The 25,308-nt window shown below is 40.1% G+C and overlaps 1 protein-coding gene across 1 annotated transcript in view; it reads right to left on the reverse strand.

Moving 5' to 3' along the window:
- The window catches only part of plxna4 (plexin A4), a 216,330-nt gene that overhangs the window by 24,788 nt on the left and 166,234 nt on the right, over positions 1-25,308 (reverse strand). Inside the window, exons 10-25 of the mRNA XM_082166984.1 lie at positions 24,502-24,702; positions 23,981-24,077; positions 22,397-22,587; positions 18,507-18,658; positions 17,735-17,852; positions 16,531-16,667; positions 15,892-16,059; positions 15,498-15,591; positions 13,878-14,117; positions 13,641-13,787; positions 12,960-13,194; positions 11,774-11,916; positions 9,269-9,537; positions 5,330-5,396; positions 3,832-3,978; positions 2,060-2,219 (exon numbers count right to left, since the gene is read on the reverse strand). Of these exons, the coding sequence (XP_082023110.1) occupies positions 2,060-2,219; positions 3,832-3,978; positions 5,330-5,396; positions 9,269-9,537; positions 11,774-11,916; positions 12,960-13,194; positions 13,641-13,787; positions 13,878-14,117; positions 15,498-15,591; positions 15,892-16,059; positions 16,531-16,667; positions 17,735-17,852; positions 18,507-18,658; positions 22,397-22,587; positions 23,981-24,077; positions 24,502-24,702 (2,566 nt within the window). The remainder of the gene's footprint in view (positions 1-2,059; positions 2,220-3,831; positions 3,979-5,329; positions 5,397-9,268; positions 9,538-11,773; positions 11,917-12,959; positions 13,195-13,640; positions 13,788-13,877; positions 14,118-15,497; positions 15,592-15,891; positions 16,060-16,530; positions 16,668-17,734; positions 17,853-18,506; positions 18,659-22,396; positions 22,588-23,980; positions 24,078-24,501; positions 24,703-25,308) is intronic.

Raw genomic sequence — 25,308 nt, forward strand, 5'->3', positions numbered from 1 at the left:
TACTTACTCAAACAAGTACTGAGTAATTTTAATGAACTACATGTACTTAACTACATGAGTTACGGTTAGAGTTAGGTTTTGGTTTAGGGTTAGTTACTTGTAATTATGCATAATTTACTGTTATTTCTATAGTAAGTACATGTAGTAACGTGTAACCACGTCACCTTAAAATAAAGTGTTTTGCCGAAAACAAAAAAGAACAGGAGCAAAAACGACAGCAGCAGGATATAGCTGGATAGAGAATCAAGCCAAAGAAATTGTTAAAATAGAGACTGGGATTGGCTGAAGTGCATTGATTTGTCTGCATCACTTTCTCATTCTTCCCTCCCTCCATCCCTGCCCTCAGGGGGCTGTGACAGAGAGAATTAAAAACAGAAACACTCCGGTCCAATCTGTCTCAGAGGGATCGAGGAGATGGAGGCTACCTCATTCCTATTACCCATTATCTTTATCTGGCCTCCGGATCGGGCCAGAGAGTGTGCCGGTGCACAGGAGACACTGAGATCCGTTTACGGAATGCCGAGATGCCTCCTCTCATCCGGGGACGCCCGTTGCTTTATCTTACAACACACTCGCACACACTCCCTCAGACATTGTCCAATTCTCCCCCCTAATAAAACAATAATAAAACAACACACTTGCCCCACGGGGCCCATGAAGCATTTTACACAGGAGAGCCTGTCAAAAGAGGGTAAAATTATTTCTTCACTTATCATGGTTCCATTCCCTAATGGATAGACTAGCAATAGGCCATGGCTTGAGAAATATGCTATTTGCAAAAAACAGATCCGTCTAGTCAATGTGGAACGAGGAGTGTACAGCATAAACAATCCGATTCTGGAATTTGTGAAAATATAGCTCTATGCGGCTATCAGTCTGGCTATTTTTTCCCAGTAACTGTGAGATGCTCCCACCTGTCAATTAGTCGTGTATAAATAAACTCAAGCATACTGTCACAGCTGATATTTGTTTATCAGCATGTACGTTTCACGCATGCATGGAGGCAGCAGTGGCTTAGTGGTAAAAGTACGGGGGTTGAAATACGAAGGTTGCTTTGTTCAAACCCCAGAAGAAGTAAGTATTGATCAACTTTAGAATTACTGGCATCCCAAATTAACTTTATTCTCTTTAAGAGGCAGTTTGCCACAAAATTAAATATTCTGTCATCACTTACTAACCATCATGTCCTTTCAAACCTGTATGGCTTTGAAATTGGGAGAAATGGGAGAAATTGAAGAAAAAACACAAGTAATATCTTAAATAAACTAAATATCTTATTTTGATGGCAGAATTTAGAATTTTGGATGAACTATCCTTTTAAGTAAAAAGCTTCAATTTGGCTGTTGGAAGTGAGTTGGAGGATATAAAAGCTGCCATGTAACCCGAAAGTTATTGGTTCAAATCCCAGAAAGAAAGAAAAAAGCTTATTCATGAAATAAATAGTTACTGCCATGTTCCTCTTGCCTTGGAACAAGACTGATCCCAGAGAAGACAAATAGATATGGTGGACAGTCTCTGACATTAATGTAGTGTAAGTGGCTTTGGATAAAAAGGCAATTGGCAAGTTACAATCTATGCAGTTTGAATAGGAAGGTGTGTGTACAACCTGTTGGCTATACATGATTGTGTAAACAACTTATCTTTAGATGCACTGCCTCTGCTTTGTCCAATATATCTCTTTGAATAAGAAAATGTCTGCCTAATATTGACTTTGCTACTGTTTTTTTTAAGTATTGGGCTAATAATCTCAAGGTTACTGGTTTGAATCCAAGTAAACTGCCAAGTAAAGGGAAATTTATGGACTTTATTACTAAAACCTCTATCACAATTGTTCCCCAGGACCCTATCTGTTAAATTACAAATAATGTATGCATGTGCAGTTGTGCACAGTGCATGTGCTAATATTGATGTAACGACTACAAATCACCTTCATTTCACCCATCATTCCAAAACCGCAAAAGTCATTGATTCACACACTAAATCCCCTGACCAGGGCAAATGAAGGCGTAAAAGTTTTAAAGGGTAACGGCATCTAAAGGTAGCATAATGCTTGTCATACCCAGGTCCATGTCAGAAGCTTTTTGTCGGTGCGAATAGGGAACATTCTTGTAGATGGCGTCCAAGATCTTCTCCTTCACCTGGCTGATTGTGTCACAGTTCAGCACCTTCACCTGCACCTCTGGGCTCTTCTCATTGTCTGGATGCATGCAGTTCACCACCTACATGACACAGAACAGAATTATTCCAATTAGCACATGCATGGGAGACACATGAATATTTATGTGGCTGTAAAATGATCTTCTTGCATGATTTGAAATGTATTGTGTGTCAGCTGATTATAAAGAATGCTAAAATGTATCCATGCATGTAAGCTGAATATTGTAACCTTAAACAAAAGAGCAAATTCTGTTAAAAAGTTAATTCAGGCCCCATGGAGAGCTGGTATCATGTTCAGTATGTCTATTGAATTCTGTGTTCACAACATGTCTCAGAGTGACTGCTCTAGGATCAGTATTTAACACCTACAAGATCTAACGTATGACAGTATTCTGGTCAAACCTGTATGGGGCATTTCTCAATGAGTGAACGTAGTCAGCAAGTATAACGGCACAAGTGTAAAAGTCTATTGGCCATGCCGAGGGAGTCGTCACCTCACACACCTCAGCTTGCACTAGTCTGCAATTAACACACTAATTCTCCTCATCTTAGTTCCTGTTAGATTCTCTATCTCTGATGATAGCTGTCATTAACACCAGTACCTTCACCATCATCAGACATAATTACAAAGTTCAGTCAAAAAAAAAGGCCCTTATGAGAGAGACAGCATATAGAGGCTAAGAAGGCCCTTGTTGGCACCTGTTATATGATGAAATAATCGCACACTGCAAGAGAGCTCCTTTACTTGCAGTCCAGCAGTATAATGGACTCTCCTGAAGAACCAAAACCAGAATCAATACAATTAAATGCACGGTGTATGGGCTTTAAGGAATATATATATATATATATAATTGCATTGCTTGTAAGTACTTCAAAAAGTTTGAGTATGTATGTTAAACTAATTGCATAAAAGTGTGAAGAAGAAAAAAAATTAGTATGGGGATTTCAATACAGTTAAAATGTTGTGGATGCTGACTGGTCAATATAACAACCTGTCGTATCTTATTGCGTAAGAAATGATTGATAATGTAACCAGCAAATGGCCAGGGTAGGGAAAGCAGAATGTACTATTGGTAGTGGCTTGTATTGTGGTGTATCAGCAGCTGTTTAAGTGTTTTGGAAGTGAGGACAGGATGATGAAGCTGAACAGCTCCTACAGTCATCAAATCAGTGCGGTGTTCAGAGGAATGGGCCGAATGCCAAGTGACGAAACTAGTCGCCACATTCCCCTTTTTTCTTTTTCTCTCTTAGTCTCATACAGAATACAGATTAGCATTCTGACGTGCTGTCCCTGTAAACAGCCCGTCCTGGCATACGTGCAGCCCTGACAACACAGGCTTAGCTCATGCCTGTCACAGTGGCCAGCCGAACACAACACTGCCAATCACCACAGGACAGCAGACAGGTCAAAGGTCTTAACAAGCCTGCGTGTTCCCTGTCAGGAATGAAGACTGTGGGCATTGCTTGCTGCATCAACCCAAACAAATTACCTTCCCATTCTCTATACCTGCACACCCGTCTGCTTCTCAGTACTTTCACGCTACTTAGCCTCTTCCTCACCCATTTATACTTGTCTTTTTCCTCATTCCTATTTTAGTTTACTCCTCTCCTTCTCTATCCTTCCAAAACCGGTCATCTTTCCTTCCCTCATCCAACATGTCATCCAAGCCTTACCACAGTCTTGTAATCAATTTGCTGTCTGATGAGCTTGTCTTCACTGAGTGAGTAGCGGGCTTCTCCGGTGATAGAGTCGATAGGGCCTTTTTCCATCTGTTGCTTTATGGCACAGAAAAGAGAGAAGAGGGGCTCCCCTGCACACTCCTACACAAGGAAAAAAAAGGCACTCTGTCACTTTCACTCTCTTAAATTTCACACCAACCACCTACAGAGAATGTGGGCTATCATTCCCTCATTCAGTTACAGTAATAGACATTTTGAACGGAGCTTTACAGTTCTGGTGCTAGTGCGTCAGTTTCAACTGACACCACAATTTCACTCACTGATAGTTAAGCTAGATCTGGAGTTTTTGTATTTTGTATGTATTTACATACTATGTTATGATTAAATTGACAATATGCAGCCACAAAAAAATACAATAAAATTTTCATTATTGATGTACAGAGTCAAATACTTTTTTACATTACATTTTAATTATTCTAAATACATTTTAATGTGGGAGGGACAATGAAACATTTTGCTGAACATGTTAACAGAAGTATTTTTGAGAAAGAAAAAACACATTAAGATTAAACAACAATTGGCAGACCCCCCTGTTGAAGACCCTGAGGAAGGCATTAAGCTGAAGTGTACTGTGTCTAGCTGAATTTGGCTAGAATATGCTTGCTGAAATGAGAAATGACTAGTGGTCTGGGCAGCTGGTCAAGCACTGTTCAATAATACTCAAATCAATGTTTTGTGACTGCAATAATAATGTTATGGTTTCGCATGGATGAGGTCACAATAAAGTCCTTCTCTTACAGTGCAGGCCAATTTAAGCTTAAATGAATCCTGAAGCTCTCGAGTGATGTTTCAGCTTCATTCACTCAGGTCTAATCCGTTAAACCAGACTGGACAAAACAGCCTTGACTTCCAGAATTTATTGCCTGCTTTGTGCATTCCAGAATCCAGGAAATTTCTGTATATTTCTGAAATTGCACATGCCATGTTCTGATTGCAGCAGATGTGTTTATTAAGAGATTAATGACAAGTGTTAGAGAGGACTGCAGTGGTGCTGACGGTCACAGTGCTATATGTAGAATTGAGAAACACCTGCTTAGCCAACCGTCTCATTATAAGAACCGAAAAACGCTTGAGTCAGCAAGACTTGGCCAACTTTAAACCCTCTTTGATTAAAAGTGCATGCTGGCACACTCGCATACAGATGTACATACACACCAACACACATTTATACACTAGACAGACACTTTCCCCTCTGTCAAACACCTGTAGTGCATCACTGCCAATGCTCCCGCAGGACTTCTCTGTGCTCAACAGTGCATGTGCCAAATTACCTTGAAGGTGAGTGAGTCTCTTTTCTTTGCTGATGATTATTCAAAATAATGGTTGATATTTAATTTCAATCGTTGGTTTTTAATTATTACATTTGGGCCACCCAGACCTGAATATGTGGTTACGCACCCACAATGTATTCACATTTAAATAGCTAACTTACCTTGAGGAATTTGTATAGCAGAAAAGTGAACCAATTTGTTAGCATTTTCTCAGCCACAGACTCCGTTCTGAAAAACAAATAAGCAAACAAACAGTGTAAATAAATAAATAAAAGCAGCACAAAGCCACGATTATCACTGCAAGTGTCACACACAAATGCGATTACCACGACCATGAAAAATTCACTTCACAAAGCCCGGTGTCTCCTAATGAATAGGACTTTGTTAAACAAACATAATTGCCAGAACATGAATTGCGCTCTGGAATCTATAGCCTCAATCTGCAGGCTGTCTTTATTACCACAATAATCCATGAGACCCTAATACAAGAAACCCAATTAAAAGCCTTTATATGATCCAGCTGGATTGATGCCAAGTGAACCTATTCTGGCCTGGAATAAGACCGGACTCATTTCCTCCCCCCTACAGTCCGGCTATTGAGCTTTAAATGTATCGCATTACAAAAGAAGGTGGCTGAATGGAGGGCCGGGGTGCGTCGAAGTACATCATGATTGGCTAACACCTTCGCTTGGACCACAAGCTCTGATCCGGCATGAGAGATGTACATACATAATAACTATAACAAAGTGAAACCCAATATACATGGATCCGGTGTCTCTAGTCTGTGTGCCGCAGGGAGCTGGTGAATTGCCAAGGCGCCCTGCAATGAGCCATGGTACAGAGCATCAATATTTCAGGATTACAGCATTGTGGTGTGTGTGTGTGTGTCTATGCCTACTCTGCCGCCTTGCATCCCAGCTGCCACCTGCATTCCCTCTCTCCCACTGCCATACGAAGACCTGCCGCTGCGCAGTACCATGGGTACATGCGTGTCTGCATGTGCCCACTAAGCTGGCGCAACACCTGGAAAGGATTAGTGTCCCCTTGTTTTGTAGCCACTGCTTTGAGTGGGCCAAAGGAGGACTGGTCCAGGGGTCAACAGGGTCACGTTTCATCTTTCCTTTCATCTCCATCCTAACACTGCCCTGTAATCATCCTCACTCCCGACTGTTCTCAATGCCTGGATCATTTACAAGAGAAACAGTAGGTGGGGGAAAACCCAGAGTTGTAGCGTAGTACAGAAAAAAATAGATAAAGAAAGGAAATGGCAAGAGTGAGAAAACTTTTCGCCTCTGTGTACTGTCATTTATTCCCATTAGCTTTCCCTTTCTTTTTCTATTGGCTGATTTGATGGTAATTATTGTTGGCAAGACCCCATAAACTCACTTACCCATATCCTGTGTTACCTCTCGGCTCACCGAAGGGGGAACAAGTAGCCTTGTTGCCAGACAATCCTGGCACAACCTCTCCATAACATTGCCACAGGGCCAAGAGCAACCAACTATCACTGTCCCCCAAATCCTTATGTCACATATCATTGGCACTGAGAGCAAGCTCTTGTTTGGCTTTGGTTTAGGGAGGCAGGAAAAGTGATGCCCATCCAGTGGTGAGGAATGGGATGTGGCATCACCTGGTGCTTAGTTCCCCCTGATTAAACAGCCATTTCAAAGTGGAACGAAGTAAAATCGTCTGGAGGATTCCTCCACGGTGAATGCGCAAAGAGGCACATTGGAGCTATGCTCCATAAACAAGAAAAAGGGGGTGAGGAAAGAGCTCCATATATCTTCCTCCACATCTCTCGCATCCAGAAAAGGCCATTTACATTTGATGCTGCTTTCTGCCACTGCAAATGGATGTGAACAGCCAGCTCTACCAACTTCGAGGACCTGAGAGTGGTTTATGATTCTAGAGTCAAAATGAGAACTGTCACTCTATGACAAATATTGCACAGCAAATGTGTGTTATTTGATTTAAGAGTGTTGCTAAACATGTGGCATTGACCGAGTACTGAGACTTAGTCTCATGCTTCAGCTAATAGGTGGCCAGGAACACACACACCTGGCTAATGTGCTGACGTTATGCACCTTGCAGCATCACAGGGATTATTTTCTTAACCAAACAATCGTCTGTTGAAACAAACCCCCGGAATGTCCCCCTCCTTAATGCACATGTGTTAAAGAACACAGCTTGAAGCTAGGAATAATTTCATTTTCGCACTCTGCCTCACGTGGAGAAGATTGTCCGCTCGCTGCATTGTCGGGTCCCGCTGCGTAACCATGGTCCCCCTTCACTGAGGATTATCCCCAGAGAATAATCACAGGACTTCTATTCAGCTCTGCATGACTGTGTGTGTGTGTGTGTGTGTGTGTGTGTGTGTGTGTGTGTGTGTGTGTGTGTGTGTGTGTGAAGGAACTGAATTTGAATGTGCTGGTCAGTAAAAGTCTGAGTAAAAATAAGTGTACAAGCATATGCAGGAACAGGAGACCCACGTGGACTTCGCTGATGCCATACATATAGAGAAAATGGGCTGCACAATCGGAGAGGTTATTTTTAATCGTAGATGAGTAGAGTGGGCTGCAGGGAGCGAAGGAGAGGGAGAAATACGACAGATGGTTCTAGAAGCCGCCCGTTAGTTAGTTAGCCTGTGTGTGCTTGTGAACTCAGGTTGAGGCTGGACAGATGGGGCGGCTGTCGCAAGCGCTTTCTTGGAAATGGGGAAAGGAAAGCTGGTTGGAGGCTTCTGCCAAAGATGTCCTGCTTCTCTGCATTTTAAACACAGATTTAGAAATCATGCAGTGAAAGAGAGACCGAGAGGAGAAAATTATTCTCAGACAACAGATTAAGCTTCACTGTTCTGGCCCAGTGCTCTGTATCTAGCTTTGCTAAGCAGGTGTTAGAGGTTAGACAGGTTCCATGTAGAGAAGATCACTCCATATACCAGTGAGGGTCATCCATTGAAATATATGGACTAAAAAAGGGGATTCTCAACTGGAGGATCACAACCCAAAAATGCAACACCGGCTCATTGGAAAAACGCACGTGTGGCAACATTTCAGTGTTTCATTTTAAGAACATTTATAAAAATTGTTTTTACTGTGTTGGATGTAAAATCTGCATCCTAAAGAAAACCAGTTGAGAGGAGCCACTGGACTACAGGTTATAATGGGACATTGTAGCCAACATCCGCAAAGTGCAGATGTTGCAGGTGCCTACAAAAATGTGACAGGATTGTTTTTGTCCCTGACAGAAGCTTGACTGAAACAAGAAAAATATCTTATTTTTCACCACCTATATGTACAGCAGCTCTTTGTGCAATTAATCTTCCCTTTACTTGTTTCAATTAATCACGCTTGCCATCAAGAGTGTTGAATCAGTTATGATTCAGTCAAGGAGCTTCTCTTGTAGTTGTCAAATTATCATCCTGTTGCTATTAGCAAGCTTGTTTTGACCAATGAATTATTTTGTGTTCCTTGTCATTATTTTTCTCAGAAAGAGCCCCTATTTACCCCCAAAAAATATATATCCAAAGTGTCAGCCAACTAACTTTACAAATCAACTGCTAGAACATTAATAAAAAAAAATACCCAAAGAGTTCAAATGAGTGGAGAGGAGAAATATGTATAGTTGTCCAAATATCAATATGGTATAGTAATAATATTGCCTTCTATGCTGTTGAAATACAGAGATACAAAGAAGTTGATTGCATGGGGAATTAAGCTTCACATATCTCCCTACATTCAGTAGGTTTTTAGTGCACTGTTAATTGGATCTCAAGCTAATTAATCCTAATTACAATTTAATGATGAGCATGTCAGTGAATTCCATGTTTGGGAGAGAAAGTGTGCATTTTAATGTCCCCAAAAGCAATTATTCCTATTCAGCGTACTGTAGAGTCCACGTTTCAAAGACAATTCACAGAGGTCATCTGCTCTCATCAATGGAGTTAACTATAATTAGAATATGGCAGATTGAAATGATCCCAAAATTTAGAACATGTGCTCTGTTGATTACACACACGAGGGGCATTTATAATCAGTAAAACCCACTGGACTGCAGGACTAGATTTTTGAGATGGCTTTTCATGTGCATATTTCAAGTACCTTCTGAGTAAGAGTTTGGGATGGTTTTTGCTCTCCAGGTTCTTGTCAATGAGGTCAGACAGCAGGTGCTTGAGCACGTCGGTTGCATACTCCAGTTTACTTTGCAAAACAGTCATGATCAAGGAGGCGACATTGCCGCGGTCTCGCATGGAGAAGCCTCTCTGAGACTCCAGGGTTCGGATGAAGGACAGCAGGAAAACCTTGTTGTTGATAAGCTGTCCAAACAGTTTTAGGCCTTTCTCCACCTGTTCCTGTCTGTAACCTGGGACCTGCAGTAAAAAAGAGAAAACAACAGTTACAAACAGATGAAAATTCACAGCCTGAATGTGATTATTCATCAGCATACTCATTGAATCAATGAAATCAAATTAGACACAATTTACTTTGTAAATAACACAGTTTTGGTATTTTGCATGATTTATCAGTGCATGTTATTCCTAAGATTTTATTTATTATTTATTTATTTATTACTGTTTGATGGATAAAATCAAGCCCTGCCCTACATTTTTTACTCATTGAATGTCCTGTTTCACTGAGAAAAGCATCCAATTAGGGCATTATTTCATGTAGATTTCCCTTCAGCTAAGCAACTCATAAGAATGCTCACTTAAACTTTAGCTTGGCTTATTTGGCTGCAAAGCTTTTTCCAGCCCTCTGATTTGGCCTACAGCATTCTCTGCCAGTGTCCAATAAAACACCCTCAGGGATTTAAACTGAAAAGAACCAAATACTGTATATCAAATTAAAAATAAAATAAAATAAAACTATGCAGATGAACAGGCTACATTTAATAAAAGCTGCTCACTGGTTTATAATGAATTCATTGTGCACTAAGAATACCTGATGACAAACAATTAACCAAGCAGAGACCCTCATGACATCATTTGATATGATTTGCCTCATCAATAATCATTAAATACCTGTCAGAATCTCTAGACGGCTCCTGTCATTAGCTGTGATTTTACTATAAACTTCTCCAGAGAGAGGAGACATTTATTCCAATTAAGTCTTAATTGATATAGCTGATTAGAACCAGAGATCATCTGGCATTAGCAGGTAAGGTATGGCTCGTATGTTGGCTGAAGAAATATGTGTGATTCAATTAAAACTGTCCATCAATCTCTTAGCGGGGCATAAATAACCCGTAGCTCGGTGTACCATGCATTAGATTTTAATTCTGTTCCCCATACTCAGAAAAAAAACAGTTGTGTCACATGTCATTACTGTTATTAACAAAAGAATGATTGTGAATCAAAGAGCAGCTCATTACTTTAAGAAAAAAATGAGCACGAGAAAGAGACTGCATGTAGATTATAATGAGAGCTGCTGCCTTTTGTTTACTGAGGGTGAACACAAACAGCATAGTGACAGCTTTAATTCCCAACAACCCCACTGTGCTGTTAGTCCTTCAGAAAAACAAAAAACATAGAACAAAAAATATACTTAGCAGCCATTAAAGCTACACTGTGTAAGATTTTCTCCCATCTAGCGGTGAAATTGTATATGACTACCAACTGAATATTACTTTCTAGCTCCTCCCATTCCAAGGGCGTTTTAACTCCTACGGTGGCCGTATTATTACAAGATTAACATGGCTTCCAGTTCGACTTTGTCCATGAGTGTTCCTTCAAGTGATGAGGTTACTTTAGAAAACGAACCTCTATGTAAAACGAAAAATAGTTTTACGTTTTCGTTATTTTGGTACCATTTAATTGCTAAAATCAGCTATCAGGTTCCCAAATGAATGCAAGCAAATCTTAGTAAAGTATCAGTGATTGTTATTCTGTATATTGAACGAGATTAATAACGTAAGGCAATGTTTACAGCGTAGGCTACATAATTTTCTCCGTGAGCAGAGTCAGAGATCAGTTGATGCGACGGAGGTGCGAGGGAAAGCTAAAGGTAGAGGGAAAGGTAAAGAAAAAACAAAAAACAGAGCCGGTGCAAGTGTTGTCGTTTTAATTCTCTCTTTCGCTTCCTTGGCGACTCTATTATATGTCCTCGAGAATAGGCGTGATCCTACATCTTCAATAGGCTTTCAAATCTGCCGGCAGTTGCGAGTAATTCCTCGCATTCGTCATGGTGCCACTGAGTGTAAAAGTGCGAAAGGTGAAGCTTGAATTTCCAGGTATGTCCCTCTTTGGCTAATGTATTTTCAAGATGGAGGCGCAACATGGCTGCCAACATTCGAGCGACTCGCTCGTATGTATTCTAAATGGCAGATTCTACGCTTACGAGAATACTTGATTAGTTGGTGGAAGTAATTACACATGAATGAACACATATAATTTTGAAAGAACAAAGTGTTTGTTGCTAAGAATCAACTTAAAAAATGACACAGTGTAGCTTTAATGTGACTGTTCCTCACACAGGTACAATGCAGTAATTACATGCATACATGAATATGTAAATATATGAATGTACATCTGGATGGAAATTTGGCCCATTGGATGCAAATTTATTATTGCACAAAACATTTTTGCATCATTAAAATGATTAGGTTACCTCAAGGTCTCTAAGGACAGGGTGCTCCTCGATGCCAGGGAACAGAACTCGCATGGTGTATGTGCGGTAGTCCAGGAATGGAATACCAGCTCCGTCCAGATCACTGGTCAACTCGTGAATGTCTGTCTGCAGCTCTGCAAAAGCTGCGGAAGACACATAACATGAATAACAAATAGGTTGAGGTCACTAATAAAAACTTCACAGAAACTTAGTGGCGAGGGCTACATAAGGGCCAGGGTGGCACTGGTCCACCCAATTAAATGGGACACAAAAATGTTTTTTTTGTGGGAAAGAAGAAAAATACTGCATGCATGTCAATATTTGCTCAAATACATGAACGTAATAAGATCCTAGTAGATGAGTGCTGATCTTCCAGTTGTGCGCTTCTATTCTAAATGCAAGAGCTGTCAATCTGAGTGATGAATCCAATCCAAGCACACTCCCACTGTAAAAACAGACCCCGATTGGTCCTTACTCATTGTTTATACACTATACACACACCATACCGGAGATCCATTTCTATTTGTTGACCTTTCCAAAGTTGTCAAATTACATTAGAAAACACTGCATCGTCGTCATAATCGCGACACGATCAGATCTCCGATGTCGTATACTTTTAGCAAAGCAGAATGTAATGCCACTATGAGGATTTTCTTAAGATCTACACGTTAGGTTGTGTTTGGGTGCTACTATGTTCTACTGTGGTTTACTAATATTTGGTGAAGCTACAAACTAAAGCGCGGCCCAAATCCCAAAGTTATATACTGTTTACATATACTTGGAATCGTCTGGTCTCAACCTGAAACAATTATGCTTGTTCTATTCTGCTAGTTGAGACCTTTCCAACAACATATGACACAAGACTATCTGTTATGCATGATGCCTAACAGATCACATTTTCAAGTAAAGACACATTTTTATTTTCAATTTAGGCATATATTTTTGGCTCATATTTATTTTCATCATTTGCATCCCTATTTTTATCTCATGCATCGTAAAATTTTAGTATTTCTCCACTCACTTTCTGGCCTTGCCACTGCTGTATGTGTGTCTTGGAAATGATGCAGCGGCTGTTTCTAAGTATTTTTATTACTGTTTCAAGGATTTTGCAAATTTGAGCAAGTTCTAACTCATAATCTGAATTGACATCACTTTGTTAATCCACTTCCCCCCCAAGACTACTTACCCTCTTTACACTCTAAGGCTACTCTGGACTCCAGGTTGTCCATCTGCATCTGCAGCCGCTTGAGGGTGAGGTCACTTTCGCGGGACTTGCGCTTGTAGGCAATGAGGACAATGACAATGAAGAAGATAAGGAGGCCTCCTGCACCTGCAATGCTGATGACGGCAGTGCTGCTGAGAGGGCTGTCAGAAGTGATGTGAACCACACCTGGAGAAAACTCGATGCCACCCACACGAGCCTAAAAAGGAGCATATTTTGCATAGATTTTGAAAAAAATCAATACTTTGTTGTATTTAAAATCAATACTGTGTGGTATCTTGTTATCCAATCAAAATACATCTAGGGAAGGAGATATTTTATTTGATATTATTGTGCTATAGTAAGACTAAAGGCCCAACAGCAGAGGGGTACAATGTTTCTGTTCCTTTTGCGAGTTCATGGCTGTAAGGGTCTGTTGCATTTTCTCTTGTACGACTGTCAACAAGTAGTGAGGCAGGCAGCCACCCAGATTTCTCATTGAGAAGCATAAAGGTTTTTATTAGGTTTTCCAGCTCTAATAAGTCCTACTGGGGACATATTTTCTATTTCTGTAGCCTCTCAGAAAGTAAAATAACCACAGAGTCCCTAAAGCATTAGGTCACTGTGAAAAGTGGATATGTGCCCCAGTATTTCACCAGAACTTACCAGAACCTTGTGACGGCCAGTCAGATTGGGCGATTCACAGAGCAGTTGAGTATCTGATACAGTTAATGTGCAAGGTTTATCTCCAATCAGAACAGTGTAATTGAGCTTCCCATTGCCACCCGGCGCTGGAGGGAGGAAGTTCCTACCCTGAAATTCACATTCACAAACATATGTAGCAACTGCATTGGAAAATCGAAAGACAGATAATGCAGAGATTTAGATTAATTCTTGATTTACCTTGAGTATGATGGGAGACCCTGGCTTGAGCTCCTGGACCCCAGACACACTAAGTGGTTCAAACACTGGATTCGGGTAGTAGATGAAGTTGGTGTTGTTGAGGGCCAGCACAGACTGAACATTGTCCAAGATGAAGCCAAACTCATCAGGTCTCTCTGGCAATTCCTTCTGCCAGCTCAGACTGTAGGGAAGCTCTGGGGCCATGCACTGCATAGTGGTGGGACTCAGAACCTGACATATCTGGTAGGGGGACATAGATTTGCTGATCATATTTGCTGTAGATGTGTGATTCAAAATAAAACAAAAAACATTTAGATTCAGTTTAACAACAATATTACATTTACATGGCAAACAATAATTCGTTTTAATAAGTCATGTCAAATAAAAAGACCAGGATTTAACCTCAACTTCTTACAATGGAGGTTTCTAGAGCGCACACAGATATATATTTTTTCAACAAAGCAGTATTAAGTTATTAGCACTTTTAAAATGGTCATCTCTCCTTGACCCTGTCCTTCATCTCTTTTTTTAATATCTCACATAGACCACATATACACTGCAGCTAAATGCTGCAATCAGACCATTTAATACTTAATCCCATACATATTTACATGAAGTCAGTTTCTCAGACTACTTTATTTACTTTTCCGCTTTCTTTTTTATTAAGAGGTCAGGTTTATTAAATGTAAAGTTATGGCATAGCTTAAATTCAAACCAATATGCACATTCCCTTTGAAGTGTATAAATAAAATACCTGACAAGACCCTTGAGTTTTGTGAACCCACACTGCTTTGCAGTTGACTATTAAAACACCCAGACAGCAGACTCGCCATCAAAAACATCCCTACAGATATCTCTGGTCATTTTAATTGGATTCCTCACAAAGCTGTTGCAGCCAGGAAGACGAACCTTCACTTCCTCTAACACAAAGACTTCTATAGAAGGTCGTAATGGGTGGAATTGTTCAAGATAAAATAGATTTCAAGTCACCATTTTTTTTCAGCGCACAAAGTCTGGTCAAACTCTTTTCAGACTAGTTATGAGCGATCACATTACAAACAAGGATACGAGGCATCTTGTGCCCCACAAACAACTTCTTTCAGAGACTGCGAGGTAGGGTATGACACTTTTTTCTGCTGTGCTTTGAGGAGCAGTGTGCCAAAGCCTAATCATATCGCAGCCCAGATGCTAAACGCGGCCATGTGTGAGATACGTGCATGAGATAACATTACGGTCTTTTGTCTCTGTTGCCTTTCAATCAGATCTCACTGAGTGCAGCCTCCCATGGCTCTTTGGGTCTATTCTGTAGACGGGGAACATGATACCCTTGTCTATGCATCCACCCTGTGTTTCGACATTCTCCTCTTTCCCGCACAAAGGGTACATTGCTGCTACTGCTGCTGGGACCTGGCAGTCTTCCTGTTCTCTGTCTGTTTCTTTGTCTCTCTCTCTCTCTATTTCCCTCTTTTATGCAGCTACTGTCCTGGATCCAATGGTGCGCAGCCGACACAGGTGATTGGAGCAGGTGGAATAGTCTGCTAATGTTCATTCCAGTTCACTTGCCTCAGGTTAGGTGAAGGCCGAGTGATCGTTTACTGTGTGGAAAACGTTTGCACTTACGTTGACGGTCTCCAAGTTCTTATACATGGCTCTGATGAGAGGAGTCTGGATGATGTCCAGGTTTGTCCCGGTCACAGTCAATGGTGTGTTGCCACTGTGAAAACACCATGTTTATTAACTTTCACTTTTTAAAGTTTTTAACTTGGCAAAAATGTCCTAAAATTAGTGGTTCAATTTAATAAAATTATATTTAGATTATATATTTTTTTTTATTAAAATAATCAACAATGTATTAACTTTAACCATATAACGTCCATAATGATATCAAGTTTGAAATAGAAAAACAATGAAAAAATAATATTTTTGATCCACCCCCCTCATTTTAGGGTCTTGGACAATGTTACGGGCTGTTTCCCCAACGGCCCTGTCTTAAATTGCTTTGTAGTAAACACACCTGAAAATGCTCCACTCAGGTTCAAGTTTGGTGATTGTGGGATCCTCCACATACTCAAACTTGAGATCTTTGTGAATGTGGGCTTTATCCACGAAGACCGATACGGACACATTTCCGTAGCCTTGCATGGAGGCATGAGAACGACACGTTATCCACTGTCCTCCTCTCCTGTGTCATCAAATAGAAAAGAAAAAAACAATCACCAAAGTTTTTCAGATAACTAGTGCATGAATAGATGCTCTTTACACTTAGAATTTTTTATTATTTAAAACTAAAAAACTTTACAAATTCTTTAGTCTCTTCTCCATCCTCATCCATTATATGTGTATTGATACCTGTTTAGGAATTTGTTTAGTTTATTGCTTTTGTATTATTCAATGGCTGTAAAGAGTATTCCCATTAAAGTAAAGATTACTAGACCTAATTTAATATTTCACTCATATGACTAGACACTGTGGCTACACCTCAAGCAAGAAGAAACTGATGGCTATGGATGTTATTGATTAAAAATTTGAAACTCTCAAGCTGTTAAGATCAGTATTGACTTTCTCTTAGAGGCTTTGAGTGAACTGCAAACGAACCAAAAGAATGACACCACCTCAAAAGGGCATTGCACTGTACTTTTCCATTCAACCCTACCTTTGATAGGTACACTTCTGGTCTTTGAACATGATTGACACATTGCTGCCCGCGTCCAGGTTGCTGCCTGTGATGTTGACGATGGTGCCCCCAGATACTGGCCCTCGACTCGGCTTTAGACTCAACAGTCTAGGGATCTGTAGAAATCAAGGTCAAAACAACCAATAGGAATTATTTACAAGCTTACAAATCACACGGCAGAGGTAAGGCGGCAAACCCTCATGTTTTTCAATCCTCTGTATCTCTTTCCCAATCTGATTATCACCTCTTTTTTCTCAGAACACCAATTGCCCTCCTCACCCAAGAATCACATAATCCAATTACTACATCTGAATGAGACATAAAAGCCATTAATGTTTGCATAAAACTGATAAATGCTATAAATGGCTCCATAACAAGAAAAATGACACTGCAGCTCAATTCATTTGGATGGCTGGATCGCAATCTGATTATGGATGTTATATCAGCATGTGAACTGGGAGTGCTAGAAGGAAAAGTGTAGCGTGGATATAAAAATTAGTGTGGCCAGTGTCGTGCAAGATCCTATCCTCCACAGAATCAAATTGAAAGATATTTTTATTGGTCTGAAAAATCCTACAAAAATGCTTTATAATGTATGTGGTCTCAACCATAGAATTATGTTAATTAATGTCTTGTACAAACAAAGCAAGAAATGGTCTACTTATATTTTCTCAGTAGGTTAGTATAGCATAATGTTAAATCATTTACCTGCCAGCTTATGGGTTTAGGTGGACCATATTTTCTTCAAATTAATAATAATAAAAACAAGCATACATTTGTTTTATTCATCAATTGTTTTAATAATTCAAGATCCATATCAAAGGAAATAAATTACATTATGTAAAACTCACAAAGTAATGCCTGTGCAAAGGGGGACAGGATTCTGTGGGAGGAAAATCTTGCACAACAGCAGTAGTAAATTGCAAGTTTTATGGTTAGCCTCTCCGGATGTTGACCGAACATTTGGTGGGGTCAAGTGCTCGCTGATATGACTAAGTACATCAGCAGGGCTACAAGGCCATAGTGTTCACTCTTTATTAGAAACACAGTAAACATTTGCTGAAACAGTAAATCCAGGCACTTTCAACCCTGAAGTGGCAAAGACTTGTAATTATTCAGAGATGATTAAGATCATGGCAGATGGACCAGCAGTTCATTGGGGGTTATTTGCTGAGGTACTCACCACAAAGTAGTAGTATTTAGACGACTTGGCCATGAACTCGGGACGACACTCTCCAACGCACACTTGGACGTTTCCAGCAAACTGGCTTCTTTCCGCTTTTCCCATTTCACACACAATCCTGTAAAACACACACATACACAATCAATCGACCAGGACAGTTGCACAATAAAAAAAAAAAAAACATTTAGGAAACATTAAATGAGGGACTTTAAAAATGTCTTTCCCTGCCATAATAATATATGCAGGAGATAAACGGTTAATATGAATGAGTTATTCTGCCGCCTCATTCCATGGCAGGTGTCAAATTTGCTCATGCACCATGGTAAGAGGCTTATCACGGCGTACAAATGATAATAACAATAAATTTGTGCTGGCCCAACCTGTAGCAAAGTATGAAAGGGTGTTTTTCACGTCAGGACAATAATACTGAAGAAGTTTTCATGCTGTCAGCAGGGCTTTCTCGAATGCTTGCCAAACACATAATTATCTTTTGCTGTCCTGACCTTTATTTAATGCTTTCTCTGTGTTTACTGCTAATTTATATCAGCCACTTTTTAAAAGATGCTGGGTTCTTAACTATTAGCAGGCATGCATAACACAAACTCATCTGCAAAGAACAACTGTTTGAGGTGATTCAAGGGAGATGCCATCATTTAGTCCAGTTAGTCATTAGATCCTGGTTTAAATTGTTGTCATTATGACAAAATTACAAAGAAGTGTCAGATCTGGCCTAGTACTACAGGAAACCATGTAAGTGGTTCAAGACACTTACTGTTCTGCTGGGATATATCCCTCAGGTACCGGTGTACACTCCACATCTGCAACCTTCACATAGTCCTTAATCTCACTGAACTCCAGTCCCAGGTTCTCACCACGGATAGTCACCAGCGTTCCTCCCTCACGGGGTCCTCGAAGCGGGGTGATCTGTAGACAAGTCACAGGGAAGCGTTACGTGCAATCATTCCCGTAAGATAATAAACAACATGGAGGGCTCCCACAGCCCCCCTAGCATCTCCATCATTGGTACAAACCAACAGGAAGTGGAGAATGACTCAGCAACCGATTCCTTCATGCACCTGCAGGAGTCAGTGATTGTGAGACGGTGTGAGGGGCGGGAAACAGTGAGAGAAGCTGTGAGTGATTTGGTTCAGTGGGATAATTGGGCCACTCTCTGTCAGAGCGTCAAAGCCTGCGTGCTTACGGTGAATAATGATCAGCCGCACAGCCAGCTGAGCCAGCCGAGTCCTGCCTATAGCAAAAACAAAGCCATGCTAATTTATGAACACAGAGTCGGCGTCTGGGAAAAAATATGCCGACACCAGCATGTGAAATCATATGCTGCTAAGATTGGAATATAAACACAGGCGTGCACGAGGATGCTTATTTTCATCTGTGCATGTCAGATGATCAAACACCTTTTATTCTTTGCTCCTCGGGATGCTAAGCAATACTGCATCCGGCTGATTAGAGTATCTAATCTTATCTGATTACTAACATATCTGTTATGCACTCTCACAGTGCTATCTCTCAAATCTTCATGCTTTCACTGGTATCATACCATTAACACATGAAACACTTGGCTGTGATTCATTAAACACTGTTAAAGGAAGACATTTATGGTGCATTAAAATGTAATGACTAAAAAGAATCGCACTTAATAACTTAATTGGCAATTCATGTGCCATAAAACATATCTTGTGATGTGAAGTGAAGACAGAGTTAGCTCTGCTCAGTAAGGTTATTATTATGCACCGTATGCAAGATCCATATGGTCATAGCAGAACCAACCAGCCAATCAAAATAAACTATTCTTACAGCTCTAGTTTTTATCAGTACTTCACTACACTTTTATAATATAATGCATAAAGCCCATTCAAACAAGACATGTGCTACCTTGGATGTTTGAGTATATGATTCTTGAATGCAAATTAGAAAAAAAAAATTGCACTAATTATTTTTAACACATAAAAGTCAAAACGTAGCACTAACACTTAACATATTACATGTAACTGCAAAAAATAAATAAATGGCATATGATGCCCCTGACAACACTAACCTGCCAGAAAAGTGGGGAGAGGGAAAGAAAGAGAAGAAAAGCATGCAATTCATTCCCACAGTGCATTTCTGTGAATACTTTTGTGAATAATATAGGTCACTGTTTAGCCGAAATCACACAAGAAGAACATCTCTTTTATTGAGTGTCTATCCATCAACACTATAAAAAGAGCCTATCAAACATATTCTGACAGTCTTGACCCACGTGTCTGAGGTCGGGCCTCATAAGTGCATTGACAGCTGGGCTATTAGGCCAAATGTAGGACACCCATTCCTCATCTTGGCAAAACGAGGGGCCGTCGGATCCCAAAGGGGAATATAGACATGTTAACATCTCGGCTCTGTCATTATTTCCTGCCAGATAATAATCCAACTTTAGGTCAGAGATCTCATTAGCAGCACGGTGAGAGGTAATTTCCCTTTAACCCATCACATGTACTGATCTTAGCAGAGAGGTTCAAGTTTTTCACAGGTTCTTTATTGGCTTCAGAGCACTATGGGAATATCGATATCCAAATGGCTCTGACTGTGTGTTTAAATATGCCACTGTAATATGAACATACGCTTTCTAGACAAATTTTTTCTTAACTTATCTCTCCAGTAATCCAGTTTAATCAGTCTTCCTCTTTTATGATACTATCAATGTCTTTACAATGCCCTTAGGGCCTTATTGCTTCATGCACCCGGTTTGAGTATTACAATATACCGAATGATTATTTAAAATTAAATAACAGACCCACTTTGGTGGTTTACTGGAAAGTCACTGTAAAAATGCAACCTTCTGCTGAGAGAATGAAGCAGGAGTGTAAATGAATATGAGAGGGAGAGAGACACAGTAGTCTCTTTTCATTTAGAGATGGGGAGCTGATTAGATTTGTGACTTTGACAAGCTAATTGACGGTTGTTGGAGGAAAAACACTTAATCACCATCCACTTCAATGTCAGAGAAAGATTCCTCATCTACAATGTCACAGTAATAGAGTGCATTAGAATACATTACGACCTGTGAGCCGATCAATTGAAAGAAAGACACAGAGAGTGATAATCAGAGAGAGAGAGAGAGAGAGAGAGAGAGAGAGTATTTATGAGGCACGAGGAGAGCTCCGATCTGCAGATGGAATAAAAATAAAAAAAGGAGCCCAGTTCAGGACTTCCCTTTATAATACCGTGGCTTCGCTTGTTTTCCATTTCTGTCTTTCAATGTGTTAATTGGCAATTAGAACCTCAGCTATGATCAAACAAGCACTGAAGATGTTTGAAGGGATAGTAGTGACCGACTTTAAATGGATTGTACATTTTGTAAAAAAAAAAAAAAAAATCTAGGTACATTTGCAGAGTGAATTTAGAATATTATTATTGCTCAAAAGTATTATATTTTAGTGCATAACTTGCTGTTTGAACTACAGACAATGATAATTGTGTGGCTTGTTGAGGATTTTACTTTTCTAAGAGATTGGACACAAGATTTTCATCTGACAGATGATAAATCTGGGGAAATTATTGTTAAACAAAACATCAGAGACTAGAAACTACCCAGATGATCTTAGCAACTACACAGCAATGCCTTGACAACCACCAAAATCACCCTATAGCATCATGGCGGCAACTTTCGCTGGAGCAAGTTCCAATTATGTCTAGTTGCTTTGAAAGATTTTGAGCAGTGATCTCTTTGGCTCAAACTTGCCAATGACAGAACAGAAGATGATGACGATGAGTTTGGGATTATGCTTTCTATAATTTCACCATTCACATCCACTACATTCCATTCTTCTATATTTTTCTGTGAACGAACGGTTCCTTGTGCCAGCAGGTTTCTGCGTTTGATTAATAAGCTTCAGACACATCTGCTGTCCTTCATTCAGAACCTGTGGCAAACAAGTAGCATTTCCCTCTCCGCTATGTTCATCAATCATTTTGATGTGGTGCTACAGATGGGGTTGGTGGTGCAGAGGCTTCTATGTTCCTCCTTTCCTCCATCCATCCACTCTTCCTGGAAATTCTTTCACTCTCAGTATTCCGCCCAAGGTCGCACTTCCATCATAGCTCTTTCAGCAATGCACCCATCTGTTCATCCTTCACCTTTTCTTAATATCAACTGTTCATCTCCACAATGATGGTTAACCATAAAGCATGCATATGTCAGTGAGTACAGCTGAGATGTTTATTAATGTTACAAGGATTTTATTGTACCTGTGGAACGTGATATACTAAGAATGACAAGAACCCAGACACTTAAGACTCAGCTAAAAATGAAAATGGAATAGAATAAAATTGTATAGCCATTTACAGTTCTCCATTGAGAATCTTTTCACCTCTAAACCAGTCATAAAAGTACAGGCCTGGCTCTGGGAGTGACCTATATATACTGTATAGAGTGCGGTCCAAAGGTCTGAGACCACATAGAAAATCTTATGATACATTTTTTTTTTTAAACAGTGCAGTAAATTAATTATATTAGTATAAAATTCATGGTAATTTTACATTTAAGTTTTCACAATTTGTAATAATGATATAAGAAAAAATATCTCAGGTAGTGAATCTCAGACTTTTGGAACCCACTTTGTGTTACAGTATTCTTTCATATGTACTGGTGCACCGTAGATTTACCTTTGTGATTTTGGGGTGCGTGCACTTGCTATTGATGCCATTGTGCTCGAGCCACATGCTCTGCGGGTGAGGACAGTGCTGTTTCAGAGAGCAACGGTTCTCTCCCTTACACCACACACAGCCAAACAGAGGGTCCGCCTTCAGACACAGTCCACAGCTCTCCCGTCGTGCGTCACACTTGTACAGGTGCACTGGAGATACAGGGAGGGCAAAGGTCAAGTAATGTTGGGAGACCCATGGTACACTGATCAAAGCAAAATCGCAACTGATGTAATTTGCAGCAATGGCCAGAAATATTTCTAAAATAATGGAAAAACTACAGAAAAGATAACATATTCCCTATTTTCTTGCTTCCTCTCAGCTCTAAAGATAATTGCTCCTCTTCTCTGCTCCCTGGTACAGTGATATTATGTTTCATCTCCATGGAAACCAGACAGGCATTTTTAATTGCTATTAGATGCTTGTATGATCCGTCCATCAACTGCTGCCCCCGGAGTGGCTCCCCCTCAGCGGGAAGCGAGGGAGGAATCTCGCATACTTTACTTCCCCTCTTAAATTAGCCTAACCTTCACACAGGCACACACAGCACTTTAATAACACACTCACATGCATTTGTGCTATGTTCATTGATTTGACTTAAAGCAGGGGAGCATGTTTAACTTTAGTCCAAATCCATTTTATATCAATTAAAATGTTTTTAGAACTTCTAGTCTTGACATTGAGCTTAAATGTTTAAAAATCTCTGAGGGCTCAAACTGCCTCTGCAATAAGTCTGAATTTTCCTTTAATGGTCAGAGCATCTTTTTAAGTGCAAAAAATAAATTTCTTAATCAGTATTTTTGTCTTGTTTTCCAGTTTAAACAGCTAAACATCCACTTGATAAAAATCACTGGAGAAGCAAAAATACAAAACAAATTAAAATGCAATATCATGAATTCAGTTTATTTTTCTTACCCCATTAGCAAATTGTCTTTGAGCAAAAATCTGAGCAAAAAATATTAAATATTATATAATAATAATAATAATAATATGTAGTAGTACATATATTATTTAAATATATTATAAATACAATTGATATATATATATATATCAAATTATGATCAGACAAAAAATATTGATTATGATGAAATGGTTTTTGCTTAGTTAAGACTGCAGAAGCTGTAGAAGGTTTTATATTGGATTTCAGCTTGTACTGGGTTGAGTTTAAATACATTATATTCTGTCTTATCTGACATTATGTCTCTGTAGAGGGTGTTTGTTGGCTACAGGTCTCTGACTGGCCTTTCTAACAGGTTCATTTGAACACTTAAATACAATGGCAGATCTTTGTGACAACTGTGACATGTCTCTAACCTTCTGTGTGGTATATACACACAGGGAGAAGATGAGAGGTGCGAACATGAGATATTGTGATGTATTAAGTAAAAAAAAGAGAGAAATAAAGAGATGATGAAGAAGTTGAGCAGAAACCGAGGCTATCTGCAGTCAACTCCACCAGGATGTCAGGGGATGGATGCTGCAAGTCTGTTGCCATGGAGACTGAATCCAGGGGTACTAGCAGGGCTGCCGGATCAGAGACCTCACCTTTGTTTTGGGCCGGGTTGTCAATGCTGAAGTCTCCGTTCCAGATGACCATCAGATCCACAGGGAGGCTACTCATCTCCATCCCATCATACAAGTACTGTAGCCGTGGGAACAAGAGAGAGAGAGAGAGAGAGAGAGAGAGAGAGAGAGAGAGAGAGAGAGAGAGAGGCACACATTTACTAGTTTTCTTCACTGGAAGAATGCTTTTATCATTCCTGGCAGGTTCATCCTCGGGTAAGTCATCACAGCACACAGTGGAGAGGACTCCAAAATCCCTACACTGCTGATGCTGGGAGAACAAGCAAACATGCACTAAATATTCAGGGCAGAATGCACTTGTGACTAAAATAAGCCGCTATTACACAATCTCCAAACAACCGCTCCCTTTTATCATGTCTACGACTTTTTGTGTTGCTTAAAATTCTGCGCCTTGTGTCTGAGAGTACCCTTGTGTCCACAGACAAATTCGCTGAAACGTTTACTAAACACACTCATAGTCATACACACACACACAGCCTTACCGATGTGTTCTGGCACTGTACACTGGAGCTGTTGAAGCGGAGGGCAGGAACTCTCTGCTCCACACCCTGTATGGTGAGCACACACTCGTACCCCCGCTGGCCCGACTGTGGCTGGGGGAGGTTCTTGGCCCGAAGGGTGATGGGTTTCACCACGTTCACTGGAACTAGGATACGATCCGCTGGAAGCAGCTGAGGACATTCCTGCATAAGAAAAACAAACTGCAAGGTCACAAATTGTAAGTATCAAAAGATAAATCAAAGAGATCCCTTAAAATATGCCAGATTCTCCCTGGTGCTTCCTTTAGGTTGAGCCTAATAAAACCTCAGAATGGGTGTGGGCCTGTTCTTAGTATCAAAATCTATCTTGACTGCTCACTCGGATGAAAGTTTGGGCCAATAACGATGGTCTGAAGCTTATTAGCATGGCTGAATTGCTCTGGGGCACAGTTTAAAAAAGTCATTATAGATAATTTGACAGCCTATCTACAAAACGAAAATAAAAGTGAGTGCTGTTAATTCAAGCAGACAAAAAGATGAAATTTAAAAGGGAGAAAGAGGATAAAGAACTTTTCAGTGTATTTTTTCTTTTCTTTCTAAGTCCCTGACTACACTCTATAAGACTGATGTAACGTTGTCTTTCAGATACTACGGAAGAAACCAACGAGGTGGCGCAGAGTGGTATTTATGCAGTGCAGGGTGTTCAAAGTGCTCAGGCGGCTTTTGTAAGATGAATACAAACTGAGGTGCTATCTGAACCAAAGCAGCTAGGAATGCAGATTGAATACTGAGTGTGAATTTAAAGATGCG

Source organism: Leuciscus leuciscus (assembly GCF_965113295.1).
Source record: "Leuciscus leuciscus genome assembly, chromosome: 4".
NCBI lineage: Eukaryota > Metazoa > Chordata > Actinopteri > Cypriniformes > Leuciscidae > Leuciscus > Leuciscus leuciscus.